Source organism: Sturnira hondurensis, unplaced genomic scaffold, assembly GCF_014824575.4.
Source record: "Sturnira hondurensis isolate 20B ecotype Veracruz unplaced genomic scaffold, ASM1482457v3 Scaffold0022566, whole genome shotgun sequence".
Classification (NCBI taxonomy): domain Eukaryota; kingdom Metazoa; phylum Chordata; class Mammalia; order Chiroptera; family Phyllostomidae; genus Sturnira; species Sturnira hondurensis.
The window spans coordinates 9,508,546-9,525,090 of NW_028095197.1; the positions used below are offsets into that span (position 1 = coordinate 9,508,546).

General features: G+C 47.0%; 1 protein-coding gene across 2 annotated transcripts; it reads right to left on the reverse strand.

Annotated features, from left to right (window-relative positions):
* Positions 1–416: 416 nt before the first annotated feature.
* On the reverse strand, positions 417–16,428 carry TSTD2 (thiosulfate sulfurtransferase like domain containing 2). Of its 2 annotated transcripts, none has more exons than XM_037035750.1 (10): positions 16,339–16,428; positions 13,130–13,342; positions 12,294–12,607; positions 11,364–11,484; positions 9,342–9,467; positions 8,424–8,529; positions 4,373–4,491; positions 3,755–3,913; positions 2,981–3,119; positions 417–1,230 (listed from the first exon to the last, which is right to left on the reverse strand). In XM_037035750.1, the coding sequence occupies exons 2-10, from the start codon at positions 13,292–13,294 to the stop codon at positions 893–895; spliced, it is 1,587 nt and encodes a 528-aa protein (XP_036891645.1). In that variant the 5' UTR covers positions 13,295–13,342; positions 16,339–16,428; the 3' UTR covers positions 417–892. The 2 variants fall into 2 exon arrangements, with proteins under 2 accessions (XP_036891645.1, XP_036891646.1); XM_037035751.1 differs by lacking the exon at positions 16,339–16,428 and adding an exon at positions 16,251–16,333.
* Positions 16,429–16,545: the final 117 nt, after the last annotated feature.

The window sequence follows — 16,545 nt, forward strand, 5'->3', positions numbered from 1 at the left end:
TGTGTCTCTCGGGACCTGTGTGACGGTGGGGGGGGACACACACGACAAGGCAGGAAACCCCAGCAGTGCTAAAGGAACTCACTCAGAAGGTGTCTCCTGTCCTATGGCACTCATAACCACCACCTGCATGTCAGTGTCAAGGTCATCTGAATCTCTCCAAGAAAACACTTAGAAGCCAAGTGTGGTGGGCATGGGGGAAGCAGAGATAATCAGGGAGCATCTCTGTTTGAAACCCCATCGACATCAAACGAGGGTGGGCCACACCTTTGAGGCCATCAGACGAGCTACTGATCTAGACCCAAAACAGAATGTTTTCTGTGAAGGACCAGATAGTAAATATTGTAAGTTTTACAGGCCATAATCTTTCTGTTGAAAATACTTAATTCTGCCATAAATCACCTATAAACAAGTGGGTATGACCCATGAAGCTTTATTCACGAAAGCAGGAGACGGGCCAGATGATGGAGTCTGCAGCCCCTGGGCTGGAGCTCTCAGGCTGAGGCGAGTGAGGGGCCGGTGGACGGCTGGTGGCCTAGGGGGACTGGTTCAAGGAGTCCACTTCCAAGGCCATAGCTTTCACACTTTCACCATCAGAACAAACAGGTTTGGTGGCAGGAAAAATTACTACTACAAGCCTGCTGCATGGCACAGAAAGGGCAAGACCGGTCACCGGGCCCAGGCTCTATCCCTCAGCAGCTCTGGGACCCCCACAGCTCACCTCTTTCTACGCTGTCCAGTTTTCTGAGTTGGACTGTCTCAGGCAAGTGGTCTGCACCGACCCCACCCCTCTCTGGTTAAGTACAGGCGGCCACGGTGGCACTGGCCACCACCAAGTCCCCCAGCTCTCTGTTGCTGCGCCTTGAACACTCTCCAATACAGGGTCACCTCCAACCTAGCCCTGCGAAGGCTTGGGGAAATGCTGATGGTGCTGCCCACGCAAGTGTGGCCTGTCCTCACTGACACCGGGTTTCGCCCCTGGGCTCTCAGGGAGCTGCACCTGCCCTGGAAGGTCGCTGGGTATGCGCGGCCGCCGGGCGGTACACTCGCATTCCTCTTTGAAGCTGCTGCGGGCAGGGCCTGCAGCAGGCCAGCTCCCCTTGTCCTGACAGGTGACGCAGCAGGCTGTGAACCCTTGTCCTTGGCAGGTGGGACAGGTCAAGACCAGCTGGCGGCACTGGGGAGTGGAGCAGAGCTTGTAGTGGTCCCAGGGCGCTCCGCAGTACGAACACTCTGAGAAGGAAGAGCAATCTTTGTTATGAACACGCACACATGTGTAGAGGTGCCTGTCCAGCTTTTAAACACAACTCTCAGCTCATCAGAATCAAAGATGTCCCGTTGCACCTGGGGAATGTTGCTAAATAATAAGTCCCTATCTTCTCACAAAAAATGCTCCCCATCCCCCCGTTTTTTGAGGGGGAGGTTGCCTCTGGGAATGGTCTTCCTGATTCCAGCACGCACTGATCCATTTTTCTTTTCCCTTTTAGAAAACAGGTATAAGCCTTTCTCTCTCTCACTAACTGCCCCGAAGCTAGCCAACCACCCCCTTGTTCATTGGTCTTTTCCCGGAAGGCAGCACACCCAAATGCAGACAATCCTGCATCTGTATTCAACATCCGCAGCCCACACGCCACCTCCCCAGGCCTGGTTCTCCTGCTGTTGCTAGCAGATGCTGCACTGGGCTCCCTAAAACCTTAACTACTGACTTCCTCAGCAGGTTTTTCCCTGCTGACTTCCGTCACCACTGATAACATCATTCTTCTTCAAGTCTCCCTACCAAGTTTATCTACCTCTGAGCCTTCCTCTCCGCTTTATACCACATCTAACTCCAAAACAGATGACGTAGCTGTCAGTAAGTTACACAAATACAAGACGATCCAACCTAAGTAAAAGATCGAGAAGGGGAGAGGACAAACTCAGACCCTATTTTTCACCTGAGCAGTAATGGAATCTTGGTCTCTGACCCCGTTTTGGACCTGCAGTGGCCACTAGGGCTCTCTGCCTGCGACCTTCCTTCCCTTGCTGTCCAGGGGAAGGAGCCATCTTTCCAGAGGACTATTTTCTCGCTGTTATCACTGCCTGCCCTCGTCTGGAACCACAGGTTAGGGTGGACTCAAAACCAAGCAAACCACCCACTTCCTGTGGCCACCCTGCCTCTGGCCTCGGCCCAGGCCCAGCTCCCGCCTCGGAGTGCCCTGCGCACCGAGAAGTGCACACCACACGCGTGTGCAGACCCTCCATACTAGGGGTTCTTTTACTTCGTGCCATGGACTTGGTTGTTAGTCTAGTGAAGGCTTGAGCTCTTAGAAAACTATTTTTTAAATGCATAAAGTAAACTACATAGGCTCACAGAGGAAACCAATTATATAGAAATATAAAATATGAAATTATTTTTTAAAATCTGGAATATAGTTAAGATGCTAGCACCTTAAATGATAAGACTTCATGGTAGGCCTAAGACCTATAGATCCATTTGGAAGCAATGATGAACATAAATGCGATTTTGAGATTTCGGTAGCAACTGAAACCTATGAAAATACTGTCATTTCTATTGACAAAGTTGCAGGTACATCTAATACCTGTCATTTGTTGCTTATATCCATTCATAATGGATGGAAGTGTTACATTTAGTGAGGGGTTATGAAAATGAAGATAAAACTATCATAATTATTTTCCCACCCAACGTCACAGAATGCCCGAATTTGACCTACTGACCCCGGGGGAAGCCCCCGAGTTGGCCTTTCAGTCCGACTCCCTGCAGGAAGGCAGAGCGGGGGCGTCGTCCTGCTCTGAGGACTCGCTTAACCAGCACTCGGGGAAGCCCGGTCCCGACACAGGCCCATCTCCACCCGTGCCGGGCAGCGGCGGTGCCACACACTCCCCGTTTTATTTCCAAGTGATTGGTACCAGCCTGCCGTCTGGATGGCTGACATGGAGAGCGAGCCTGGCCGTGAGTTCAGGCCCTGGCCCCGAGCCGACCCACCTGACACCGTGTCGCTGTTGTAGGCCAGGGAGAAACGCTCATCGAACACGAACAGTTTCCCTCTGTAAAAGCCATTGGGAAACTCCTCCAGGTACTTGTGGATGCCGCCCTTGAGCTGGAACACTTCCTTGCACACTCCCTGCGTGTGGGGAACAACAGGAGATTGGAGGGGACAGGCGAGACCAGTCAGAAGCGCCACAGAGGAAGGGCGCGTGGTGAGGGACACGAGGTGCGGCTCCTGGCTCCCGCGGCGGGACTGAGAAACTGCTGACCAAGGGCCCAAGGGCCCAGCTGGCCAGGACTTGCCAATGGGGGATGGGCGATGACAGCAGGCAAGGCCTTCTCTATCCGGATCCCGCGAAGCTCAGCTATTTTTGCTGCCCCCTAAATATAGGAAGACACCTGTTGGGACTGTGATGTTACTGAATTTGCTTGTCTCAGGATCAAGCAAAAACACTAAGCAGAGGGAGATGTTAACTAATTTTTCCTGTTTGTACCTGACGAGTCTGTAAGGCTATTGAACGTTTCTCACACTTTAGGAGTACAGAACGTCAGATTTTGTAGAGTCTGTAAGGCTATTGAACGTTTCTCACACTTTAGGAGTACAGAACGTCAGATTTTGTACTCATAAACCCTCAGCTGACACTGGGCAAAGGGAAAATAAACCCCCGCCGGGCTGGAGGAGGGAGCGAGAATGACGTGGGGCGCCCACAGATGCTGTGGTGGCAGCTTCTTCACCGCCAGGCCAGCAGAGCCCTGGAGAAAGTGACTCACCTTGGCTTTGAGGTACGCTGAAGCCCGCTCACAACGGATGCCCCCAGTGCAATACATCAGCACCCTCTTCTCTCTGAAGAGCTCTAGATTTTTGTCAACGTAGCTAGGGAAGTAACTGAACTTCCTGATGTCTGGGGCTAAGCAGCCCTGGAAGTGTCCCTAGAATGTGAGAGCGGAAGGGAAATGGTCAGGAAAGTGCACCTGGTGTGCCTTTTCTGTGTCAGATACCCCTTCCCCACCCCCCCCCACCTTGGCAAGGAAACGCCTGCTGGCTGCTGCTCTCATCCCACACTCTGACCTTTCAACGTCAAGAGCTGCAACTCAGAGACCAGGCTGGTGGGCGGTGCGTCCCCTCCCCAGGTCTCTGGGGGACTGGACGGGTTGCCCAAGGCAAACTTTACAAGACCCCGACACACGTCAAGGGGAGGCACAACATGTGCCAGGATGTCTCTGATTCCTGTTTCCTTGGCCTTTCTCACCAGACCCTGGGTTCACAGCCTGGGCTTCCTCAGAAGCCGAGAGCAGTGGGGAGAGACCCACGTGACCTGACCACAGGAGGGCACACAGTGTCCGCTTCAGGAACATGCTGTGCTGTGCGGAGTCCATTTGGGTTCTTACTATTTTGCTTTCATAGAAGTTTCTACAGTCCAGCAGGATAGTATCACTTTGTTCTTGATTTGCCTGAGACAAAAACTTCTCCACTTCTTTATGAAATTCACCTGGAGATAAATGGATTCCTAAAACCAAACCAAAAAACTAGTTGAAACAAAACAAGAACAAAGAAACAAAGCCCAAGCCCAAGTGGCCCAGGCCAATGACTTCCATGCTGTTTTGTCCTTTCCACCCAAAGGTTTTCTTCATAACAATCATGTCTCAAATAGCACTGATAGTCGTGATGAAGTAATTTAGTAATTCCAGGTGTCCTAACTGTCCTTGCTCCTAAGGTAAGGACTATGGAGACCTGGCAGTTTATTTATTTTTAAAGATTTTATTTATTTATTTTTAGAGAGAGGGGAGGGGAGGGAGAAAGAGGAGAAACATCAATGTGCAAGAAATACATTGATCGGTTGCCTCTCACATACCCGCAACTGCGGACCTGGCCTGCAACCCAGGCATGTGCCCGGACCAGGAATCGAACTGGTGATCTTTTGGTTTGCAGGTTGGTGCTCAATCCACTCAGCCACACTGGCCAGGGTGAGACCTGGCAGTTTAGTAATAATCAGTCAAAGAAATTCACACCCTCATACTGGGCCCAACCCACTGATAAAAGCCAGGCACTGGGGTCTGAACGGCCACATGGCCCGCTGGTCCATTTTCTGGCCAGTCTTCCATCATCACTCCACGTGGAGGAGGTGGGGCACTTATATGTAATGACACATTCTTCCTATACACTTGTATTTTTAAAAACACTTTCTAACTTTCTCCCACAACATTATGCTCACACCTGTGCCTGAGAGAAAGCACGAGGGTTGACGGCAGGAACGGTACATGAGGACTAAGGGTGGGGGAGAGAAAGGGTGGAAAGGCTAGGAGAAGGCGGAGACAGGGAAACGGAATATAAGGAAACTAAAAAGAGAGAACCTGTGGGAAGGGGGGCCGGGGGGGTGCCCTTTGCCTTCCCAACTCTCCAGGATAGAAACATCCCTGTGTCTTTTGGGATTCAGACACCTCAGTTGACTAGAAGGAACTTCTGGGGAATCTGGCAGTGCAGGGCAACCGCACCTCCTGGGCAGGGGCTCTGGTGACTTTGGCCACCACCTGTGATAAGCCTTGACAGCAACACAGGAGCCTCATTCCACTCAGGAACGAGTTCCTACAACCACCTGGAACTGCTGGGTTCCAAGGTGGGAAAAGAGGCCCCAGAGCATGGCCAAAGAACCGGATTCCAACCTGCCCAACCTAAGACTGTGGGGAAAATGTAACGAGGCCAGATTTTATGTTACTGTCATGTAATTACGTGGTCACCGAAACAGTGGGGTGAAAAGGGAGGTCCAAAACTGTGATGAGAAGCATGGGCAACTGCGAAGATTTCTACTTACAAGGGATGACCCTGAAAACCTGGAATTTCCTTCTGGAGGGCAGGCCTCTTGTAGTGCAGGCTTCCCTTGCTAGGGGGTGTTCTAGAAACCCCTCTGTTATCAGTGTGCCAGCTGGTGCTGTTGTGAGAGGCTGCGTTCAGCATCAGTGAATTTTTCTGAAGACTCACTCAAGGCCCTTGCCCATTTCATGGTGGGTGGTTTATGAGCGTACCTGCCTACATCGTGCTGAGTTTCAACAGTTTTTGACCCAAAACAGTATGACCCCTGTGCCCTACCCTTCCTATTCAACAGATCTTGTCCTGAGTGACTTTTTTTTTTTTGTTTCCCCGGATGAAAAAAGTCCTCAAAGGGAAACGTGTGCCAATGTGAAAGAGGTGAGACAAAAATGGCAGAAGTACTAAAAGGCATCAAAATCAACAAGTGTTTTGAGCAGCAGAAAAAACATCTCAATAGACATGTTGCATCAAACAGAGTTCTCTGAAGGGGACTGCAGCTGAAACATGTAAGACTGTGCAATGTTACAAATAAATTCCAGGGGCTTTTGGGGGTCCCCCCTGTACAAGAAGCCACAGGGAACCAAATCCATTCCCTCGGCTGCTCTCCTGGCCCTGGGAAGGCCTGACTGGAGAGTGACTCACATGGACACATTGAGAAGAAACACCTGCACACTTGGCTCAAACAGAAGCAGCACAGCACTGGCTGGAGCCCACCTCCCCAAACTTCCCGAGCCGTGTCCTGCAGAACCAAGGCTGTCTGTAGTCACCTGCCCCTGCCCGGGCGGGGGCACCACGCAGACATGGCCCTCTCTGGCCCTTCTCTTCTCATCACAAGTCCCTTCCTAGATGCTTGTATCTTACTCCTGTTGCCCTCTGGCTTAACCCTTAGCCTTCTTTTAAATATTTACATGTTAAAAAAACGAACATAGATCTTTGTGCTTCCTGATGAAAGGAGACAATACTATCTATTAAGTAGTCTTGGGAAAAAAGGAAATGGAAAAGAAAATCAAACCCAAATCTGATCAAGTCTATAGATGGCAGCTGTCTAATACAGTAGCCAGTAGCCGCGTGCGGCTGACAGCTCTCAAGATGCGGCCACAGATGTAGGACCTCAAAAATGTCGCACAAACATGGGGATACCCCAGCAATTCTTCGCATTGGATACATGTTGAAATAATACTGTGGTTATAATGCATTAAGTAAAGCATATTTTTTAAATTAATGTCACTTATTTCCTTTTACTTTTTAAAATGTGGCCACTACTAGAAAACAAAACATTTCACACGTGGCTCACGTTGTATTTCCCCCAGGCCGCAGCACCAATACAGGAAGCACAGGGGACAAGAGAACGTGCCATGGGGGTGCAGCCAGCGCTATCCTGATTGTGGGAAACTCCGCAGGCAGAACGACCCAGTTCCTTCAAAAAATAAACAAGGGGACAAAGATGGAGGCAGATCTTTGGGTTAAGAGAGACTCAGCCAGTGACCAACAGCACCGAGTGGACTTGACCTGAATCCTAATAGAAACAAGAATTTTAAATTACGAAATAAGTGGGAACATTTCGTAAACAATATGGTATTATTTGATGGTAGTAAATATTATCAAAATATTTGATAATAGTAAAGAATATTAAAAATGTTTCAGATCTGATAATGGTTTTGTAGTTTTTTCAAAATCTTTCAAAAAGATTTTCTCAATCTTTTGAGATAGCTACTAAAATATTTATGAATGAAAAGACATGATGTCAGAATTCCCTTCCAAATAATCCCAAGTGGAGGAAGGGTGTATATATAGATGAAAGTGGCCATGAACTTGTAATTGCTGAAGGTGTGTGACAGGTACATAAGGGTTCACTGTACTAGTTTCTGTTTTTTTAATGCTTGCAAATTTCCATAGTAAAAGGTATAACAAAAACAAAGAAAAACCCTACCAAACTTCTTTCAACCATCAATAGTAACCAGGAAAAAGAGGGGAGAGAACACTCTGGAGCACTTGCAAACAAACTGCTTTGTGTCAGTGACTTGCTTCCTGTAGCAATACGCCTGTGTGTCTTACTTGGTCAATGAACTATCCATAAATAATAATTACATTCATCCCAAATTGCTATCTTTGAAAAGAGAAAACAACTTCTTGCCAAGTGGTCATCAAGGAGAGTAACTAAGCCCTGGCCAGTGTGGCTCAGTTGGTTGGAGTGTTGGCCAGTAAACCGAAAGGTCACGGGTTTGATCCCCGGTGAGGACACATACCTGGGCTGTGGGTTCAGTCCACAGTCTGGGCGCATATGTGAGGCAGCTGATGTTTCTTGCAGCAACGTTTCTCCCCTTCTCTCCCTCCCTCCCCACTCAAAATCAAGCATATCCTCAGGTGAGGATTATTAATAATAATAATAATAATAATAATAATAATAATAATAAAATAACTGAGGTTATTTTGAGGGGCAAGACTTCAGTTCCCACAGCACCAAACAGAAGACCAATCGAAGCACGAATAACCCCAGTGTTTGGCGCCCACACCTATTTTAACGAGAGGGTTCCTCACAGCTCTAGTTGACCTGCACCCGACTTCCACATCTGTCTCTATACTGTCCTACCCTTTCGAAGAAGAGCGAAGTGCTTCTTCTAAGAGCAAGCATACCAGGCTTCTTGTAGGAGATCTTACTGGGACTGATCCCCAAGGGCACAATTTCTTCGAATACACCGACCTGCAGTTCCGGAAAACAGCACGCTCCTCCTTTGCTGGTCTAGCCAATGAGAAACGAAGCAGAACACAGCCTTTCTCTCCATGTCCAGGTATAAGACATTTAATAATGCTGAGTTATCTAGAATATTCTAGGCCGTAATTCCCTTTTCCCATTAAAACAGGTTTCCTGACTCAAGACTCCTTAATACTTCAGCTCTCGAGTTATAAAACAGACTTAAATCTTACATTTGGTACTCATTTACTGCATGCCTACTATGTGCAGGAAAGCTGTTTCTACAGCAGTAAGCATTTAAAACTGAAACTCCCCCCTTAAAACTGCAACTCCGACACGCAAGCCCACATCCCAGCTCCTGCTCTGAAGCAATGACCTCTCTTGATCTGTCATCCCCAGAACTAACAGCAGCAAGGCTATTTCCCACCATCTTTCTTACCTATCATGATAAAGTGGAAAGTCACTCACACCCAGCAGCTAGCTGTTAAGAGCAATCTTGTTCCCCTGTGGTGTGAAGTGCTGATCTGATCACGGCAGGTTTGCAGAAATAGCCAGGCAGTCTCCCAGGTGAGCAAAGGCCTCTAAGTGTTAGAGCTTAGACTGTGTGAACTGTAGTAAGGAGGGAGGCTGAGGTCCAGAGAGGGCACTAACTTGACCGGGACCACATGGCGACACAGTGGAACAATGGGAGCGCGCAGGCCCTGCCAATGCACCGCCTTCGAACCTTATAAAGGGGAAGGGTATTTACTGGGCTCTGCTTCCTTCTCCACACGAACCTCCTCTTCAGAACCCACAACAGGAGGAGGCACCGAGGCAGAAGCAAATGGCTCTAGAGCCATCTTCTTTTTAGTTTCTCTTACCTTAAAATCGTCCTCACACAGATGGCCCTTGAACAACGGGCAGGAAAGCACGGCTTCCACATAGAGCCTGGTGGCCAGTCTGCTCCCACCAACCGTCCCGTTGACTCCTTCTGTAGCGATTCGCACCTGCACATGAGATGGTGCGAGAAAGGGAACGCTGTTTGCTCCCCACTTAGTTTGACCTTCCCAGGGCGGAACAGGCTCGGGTGTGTGAATGAGTTGGAAGAGGAAATGCAGAGACACTGCTGTGGACACTTCATTAATTAGGCTTTATTTTAAAATTGAGACGGCTATAGGTATTAGTAGTACAAGTAACATATTTTTGCTGCCTGTTATTTTAATAAACTTATGCAAAAGGTAGCAGTATTAAAAATGAATGTGCGCGTCTGCACCGGCCGGTGAGGCTCCGTTGGTTGGAGCACTGTCCCGTGAACAGAAGGATCACGAGTCCCACCCCTGGTCAGGGCACATGCCTAGGCTGTGGGATTGGTTCCCAGCTGGGGCACGTATGAGAGGCAACCGATGGATGTTTCTCCCTCGCTTCGATGTTCCTCTCCCTCTCTCTGTCCCTCTCTTCTCTTCTCTCTAAAATCAATAAGCATGTCCACAGGTGAGAATTAAAAAAAAGAAAAAAAAGAATGTCCACTTCCATATAAGTCTTAATAATATTGATGAGTCAATGTTTCAAGTTCGTTTTTACTATGAGTAACATTAACTATCTACTCTTCCACTAGACCTGAAACTTTTCTCTAAACCGTGTTCAGAATTTTTTTGGTTAGGTGTTTCAACTTATATATTTTTAAGGGATTACATAGGAAAACAGAGCTGAACCAGTATAAGGGTCAGGAAATCTACCCTAAACCTGTTTCTGACTGTGACAGATATGATGAAGAAGTACACACTTCCATGTTACTGTCTCTTGTGTAGGTTAGTGGATTCTTTCCTCTATTTTATCTCAGAACCCAAATAAAAACAAGCACATCCACTCCCTGTACAGCCGGGGCAGAGTAATCTCTAAACTCACACACTAGACCTTCAATTTCTGGGATTCTTCAACAGAAATTTGAGGGGGTGGGGGGCAGGCCTCAAACCTCAGAGATGAGGAACAATAGTCAGCATCTCCCAAGCACCTGCTGTGAGACAGGAGCTTTGCATTATGATCCTGAAAGGCAGCTGTCATAATCCCCATTCGACGGAAGAGGACACGAGCTCAGGAAAACTGAACATTGTGCCCAAGGGCACAAATTGGTATGTGTAGACATGGGATTCAGAACCAGATCTTACTGGCTCTAAATCTTATAATTTTTCCTTTCCGAAGCCTCCAATGCATTCCCTTCAGTATCTTTAGGCAATAGAGAATATATAGCAATAGGGACAAGACGCTTCCTTCCAGAATTCCAGAACTTTCAAGTTCTTTTCTTTCTCTAACTAAATACCCACATTCTGACAAGTCTCCTACCAGAAAAGATCCCAGTAAACTGGACAGGTTATCATTGAAACCTAAGAATTGAGACCTAAGTTCAAGGCACGTGCTGCCACCTTGTGGTATGAGACCCTCAGTGCTCGCTCACCTTGGGCTGGGCCAAAAATAAAAATCTGCCCCTAAGCCAAGGAAAGAAATTGGTTTCATACTTTGTACATGCAGGTTAAGTGTGAGAATATCCGTCTTTTAAGATGATCTCTACACAGAGATGGTGATCAATGTATTCATTCCACAAGTATTTACTAAGTATTTTACTGTGCACCAGGAACTGTGCTAGGAATTAGAGTGGAGTCATTTTTTGTGCAAAGCCTAAAATATTTACTATTTGGCTCTTTAAATTTACTGACCCCTGGTCTGTGCCACTAAATATTCTCATAAAACACTATGTTAACAGCTATTTAGTATTCTGTTTTAATGCCTAGCACGAGTTTGCTAATTTCTAAGAACCCAGAACCCTTTTGTAAGGAGAGCAGCCTCTGCAATCCGAGGGGAAGGCGAGAGGAGCCCAGTGACGGGCGGGGCGTGGGAAAAGGTGTTACCTTGCCCGTGAGGTGCAGGCGCTGACACAGAGCTGTCTGCCAGGCGCAGATCCGGTGGGGATCCTCCAGGTCACAGTAGCAATAGTAAAGTAGCACCTCTCCATCATCACTGCCCTGGCCACTGTACGAAGAAAACCACGGGGAGAGAGCATGTGAGTCGCTGGCATACAAGCCACAATTCATAAAGTGCACCCAGGCAGCAGCAGAGGGAGGGCCTAGACGGAGCAATTCATGCCTGCCTTCACACCTACTACCATTCTCCCGAAATGAGAAGCAACCCCTGTCTGCATCTGCTCTAAAGAAGGCAGTATCTGCGCTTTAGAGCTGAGTAAACTGAGGCCAATTCCTTCCAGGTGAGACAGCTACAAGTCACAGCAGGACTCGAACACTCGATTTCTGGCACTAGAACACATACCCTTGCTACTGCACTGTATCGTGATGTCTGCACGGGTCTCTTAGCATCTCTGGCCCTTTTTTCCTCATCTGTAAAACCGAAGAACTGAAATAAGCTGCATCTCCCAAAAGTGCCCTCTGAAGCTGTTGTATGAAATCATGTCTGAGAAATCCTGCAGAGTGTTTCCCTGTTTGAGTCACGGTAAAAGCAAGCCCCTTATCTATTGAGGGCTCTGAGGGGGCTGCAATAAAGAACACTTTAAACTAGTGCTTCCCAAACTTATTCGTCTTAAACACCTCTTTTCTTTTTTTTTAAGATTTTATTTATTCATTTTTAGAGAGAGAGGAAGAGGAAGAACAGGCCAACAGGCCAACCTTATGCTGTCTACAGTGCATGCGTATCGGCCTAGTGCAGGCCCGGACAGAAACTTTGTGCTTTTGGGATCTTGCCATTTTAGTAGATGGGTAGTGATCCCTTACTGAGGCTCAACAAACATTTTTTAAAATTAATCCAAAAGCACAGAATGAAGACCTTACCCTATCAGCTCATCAGGGCTAAAACAACTAACATCAGGGAGCCAAGCAGACACATCGTGGTTTCGAGTTGGGGGCTCCTTTGGAGGGCTCCCTTCGTCTGCAGACAGAAGACCCTTCGAAGCAGCCGACGTCGCCGCCAGCTGCCCTAGAACAGAGGCGGTCTGGCGGCAAACCTCATCAGCGTGCTGTGTCGCCACGTGTCTGTGAATGCTGGTCTGGTCCGGGAACAGTTGCTGACAGCATTTCCACTGCCTTTCTTTACATTTGTAAGAAGGTGCTAGAACTTCTTTGGTTTTGACAAAAAGGGCAAATGCCTGCAATTACATTTCAAATTGTCACCGTTAAATAACCATAGGTTTAAGGCTAGTGGAGGTCTCAGTGAAATTCCTCAGGGGTTTCCAGTTTCATGTCCCACTACTCACCAGAAGAACTTCCTGGGAGAGTAACAGCTTTATTAGTAAGCCTTACGCCAGCTGCACCAGATCAGAAGTCTTAAACAGCAGCTGCCCTACTGCCATCTATTCTCCCTACGACTAGGTCTCCTGGGTTCCCGGGACTCCTCCCAAAACCCTAGGTGGGGAAAAGAACCAGCCCGTCTGTCTGGGATCTGTCCTCCAGTATTCCACAACCCGTGTCCCAGGGCCACACCTTGCCTGTGAGTCCCCTGTGCCTGGCACTGAACTAAGGTCACTGGTATTGGACCTGGCCAGACCCTCCCTTGAACATGGCAGCAGCCTCCCGCTGCTCTCCCTGGAGGACAGCCTTGATGAGCTGCTTCTAGATCCGTCTGCATTAACTAGACACATGTGATCCTGAAACACCGATAGCAGTTTTACCTTTTTCTTTGCAAATGAGTATTTCTTCTTTGTGTTGATATCTAGCTCAGCTTTGAGACTGCTACTGGGGTTGGTAAGATGCGTGTCTTTCAAATCCAAGTCTGAAAATCTTAAAACACAAGCCTCCAGGTCATCTCCTTGGTCTGGTGAAGTAGACGAAGGCATCTGGTTCGGTTGCAGCAGGGGAGCAGATTCCTTTCAGTTTACTCTCTCCTAGGAAGTGAGCAAGGGAGAAACAGTAATGTCCAAGCCTTTCATTACTAGTCGAAGTAAACTTGATGCTAATTCATCATGCAAACAGCATGGGACCAGTAGCCCAAGCTATCTACTCATTCATTCAATAAATATTTATTTAGCAAGCACTATTTTAGATAGTGGGGACATAGCAGTAATGAAGTAGAAAAAAAAAACCCTTAGCTTCTTAGAGTTTACATTCCAATAAGGAGAGACAGAATATAAGCAAATAATTTGATTTTTTTTTTAAAGTAGGGCTGAGGCTGTGCTGCTTAGTTGGTTGGAGCATCGTCCTGTATATCAAAAGGGTGCAGGTTTGATTCCTGCTCAGGGCACACACTTGAGTTGCAGATTCAATCTGCAGTGGAGGCTCGTATGAGAGACAACCAACTGATGTTTCTCTCTCATAGGGATGTTTCTCTTTCTCTCTGTCTCTCCCTCCCTTACTCTTTCTCTGAAATCAATAAAGACATATCCTTAGGTGAAGATTTTAAAAAGTCAGATGGTAAAAGAGGCTATGAAGACAAATAAGTAGGGTAAGGAGCAGAGTAATGGAGGGCATCTCTAAAACACCGAGGGTGGATAAAGTCTGAGGCAGTAGCATTAAAAACTGGAATGGGGGACAAGCCACGCAGACAATGAAGGTAAAGTGATACCAAAAAGCACTCGGCATACAGGCTGTGTGCTAGTAACTTCAGTTCTAAACAGTCTGCTCTTTTTTCTTCCCTAAATTTTTTGAGCAGTGTGAATTCTGTCTTAGAAGAAATAACTACCAAGAGAGTCCCATTTTACTGAGTCAGAAGAAATACACAAATTGCAACTGTGGCAAAATCTTGTCAAAATGGACACATGATAACCAACATACTGCAATCTTTCTTTTACAAAGCAAATGTTACAAGTGACAAAGAGGCAACATGAAACGTAACATTGGGAAAGGCACTGACTTTGGATCGTGGTGTACCTGAGTGCACATATGTGACCTCTCCTCACTCTAAATCCTTTTCAGTTCTTGCTTTAATTTAGGTATTCTTAACTATTCTATGCAGAGACTGCTATGTGCCCGGCATAGAGAATAGTGCTGCGGAGGCAGGTCTTAATGAAACAGTTAAGGTACCTGCTCTTGAGGCTTATATTCTAGAAAGAAGAAGAGACGCTAAATACGGTAAGTAAATAAATTTTAAAAACAGGAAAATATCAGTGATAAAAGATGCTCAATTCCCTTTGCTGAGGATCCTCCTTACCATCTGTCCTAACCTTTAAATGCTGAGTCACTTTATCTATATGTCTAATATCTAAATGATCTAATCTCATCTGGTCCCAAGGACTTAAAAACTAAATTTCCTATAATAACTCTGCAAAGGGGGATAATATAGGTGAAACTAGATTGGCCGTGAGTTGGGAATTGCTGAAGCTGGTTGATAAAAGTACATTGGGGTTCATTACAGAATCTTCTCAACTTGTGTGAATATTTGAAACTTCCATGAAAAAAAGAAAAAGGAAATTTCCCTAAGTAAAGGGAAATTTATGTTTAGAATACTATACACTAACTGACTCCAAATTTGTGACTCCAAATTTGTATCTCCAAGTGGGGCCTCCCTCTTGAACTTGAAATTCACACACCCAACTGTCTTGCCTACTTACTAGTTTCCGCTGGAAGGCTAATAGGCAGTTCAGATGCAGCTGTTCAAAACCAACCTCTTGCTCCTCCGCAGCCTTCCTTACCTCCGTAAATGACATTTCTATTCTTCCTGTTACTCAGACAAAAGACTCTAGGCTTCTTCTTGACTTGTTCTTTCATACTATTACCCAGTCCCTCAGAAAATCCTATTCACTTTGCTTTTGAAACACAATCAGATCAGACCACTTCACACCACCTTCACCACCAACCCCTTTCAAGCCCTGATCATTTTTGGACTGAATAATTGCAATACACCAACTAACTGCCCTCCTTATGTGGGAGCCAGACAGGTAACTATTAAGTCGGACAGATCAGTCTCCAAAGTCTTCTCAGTCTACTTAGACCAAGTGCAAAGTCCTTACAAAGCCCCTCCCCCCACCTCTCTAAGGTCATCTTCTACCACTATCCCTTTGCCCACTACCTGGGATCACACTACGTTTACCCATTCCAGAATAGGTCATCAGCACCATAAAAGCAGAGATTTTTTCCTCTGTTCACCTCTGCAGCCTCAGCATCTAGAACAACGCCTGGCACAAAAGGAGGTGCTAAATGTTAATAAATACAGCATCTGCTGAATGAAATAAAACAGTGACTGGGCAGCCAGAGAAGGCTTCACTACGGACCAGATGTTTGAGTTGAGACCTGCATGACAAGCAGCACTCCATGCAGATTTAGCAGTAGAGATCTACGGGCAAAGGCAATAGTGAACATCAGTTCCCAAAGTGGAAACAAGCTAATGGAGGAAGAAAGAGTAGTGGGAGTGCAGTGATGACAGACAAGAACCCTGTACCTACAAAAGGGTATGGAGTTTGCAGTGGCAAGTCGTTGGACAGTTGTAAACAAAGGAGTGCCGTGGTCTAATTGCAGATTTGTTTTAAGGATGGAGCCGACAGGCCTTATATACCCACTGTTATGTAGNAGTGAACATCAGTTCCCAAAGTGGAAACAAGCTAATGGAGGAAGAAAGAGTAGTGGGAGTGCAGTGATGACAGACAAGAACCCTGTACCTACAAAAGGGTATGGAGTTTGCAGTGGCAAGTCGTTGGACAGTTGTAAACAAAGGAGTGCCGTGGTCTAATTGCAGATTTGTTTTAAGGATGGAGCCGACAGGCCTTATATCCACTGTTATGTAGGAAGTGAAGGAAGAGGACCCAAGAACGATCCCTACCTTCACTTGGATTAAGCAATGGGATGAATGATGCTATTTACCGAAGTGTCGTGCCGGGCCTGGCCCAATCTCCACCCAGCTTTCCCGAGGAGGCAAACGCCCGGAAGTAGGAGTAACATCAGCACGTACCCGTCACTCCTGAGACTTTCTTAGATCTTTCTTCATTGAACGGCTCCCTCCTACAAATTAACAAAGTTCACCACCCCGGGATCTCCTGGCCACGCCTGGAGATTACATAGGAAGGAACACTTGAAACGTCATCTCGCTCCGGAAGTCTTCGAGGTTATTCGCGAAAGGGACGCTGGGAGAACCAGAGAGCCCCCGAGCCGGGGACGG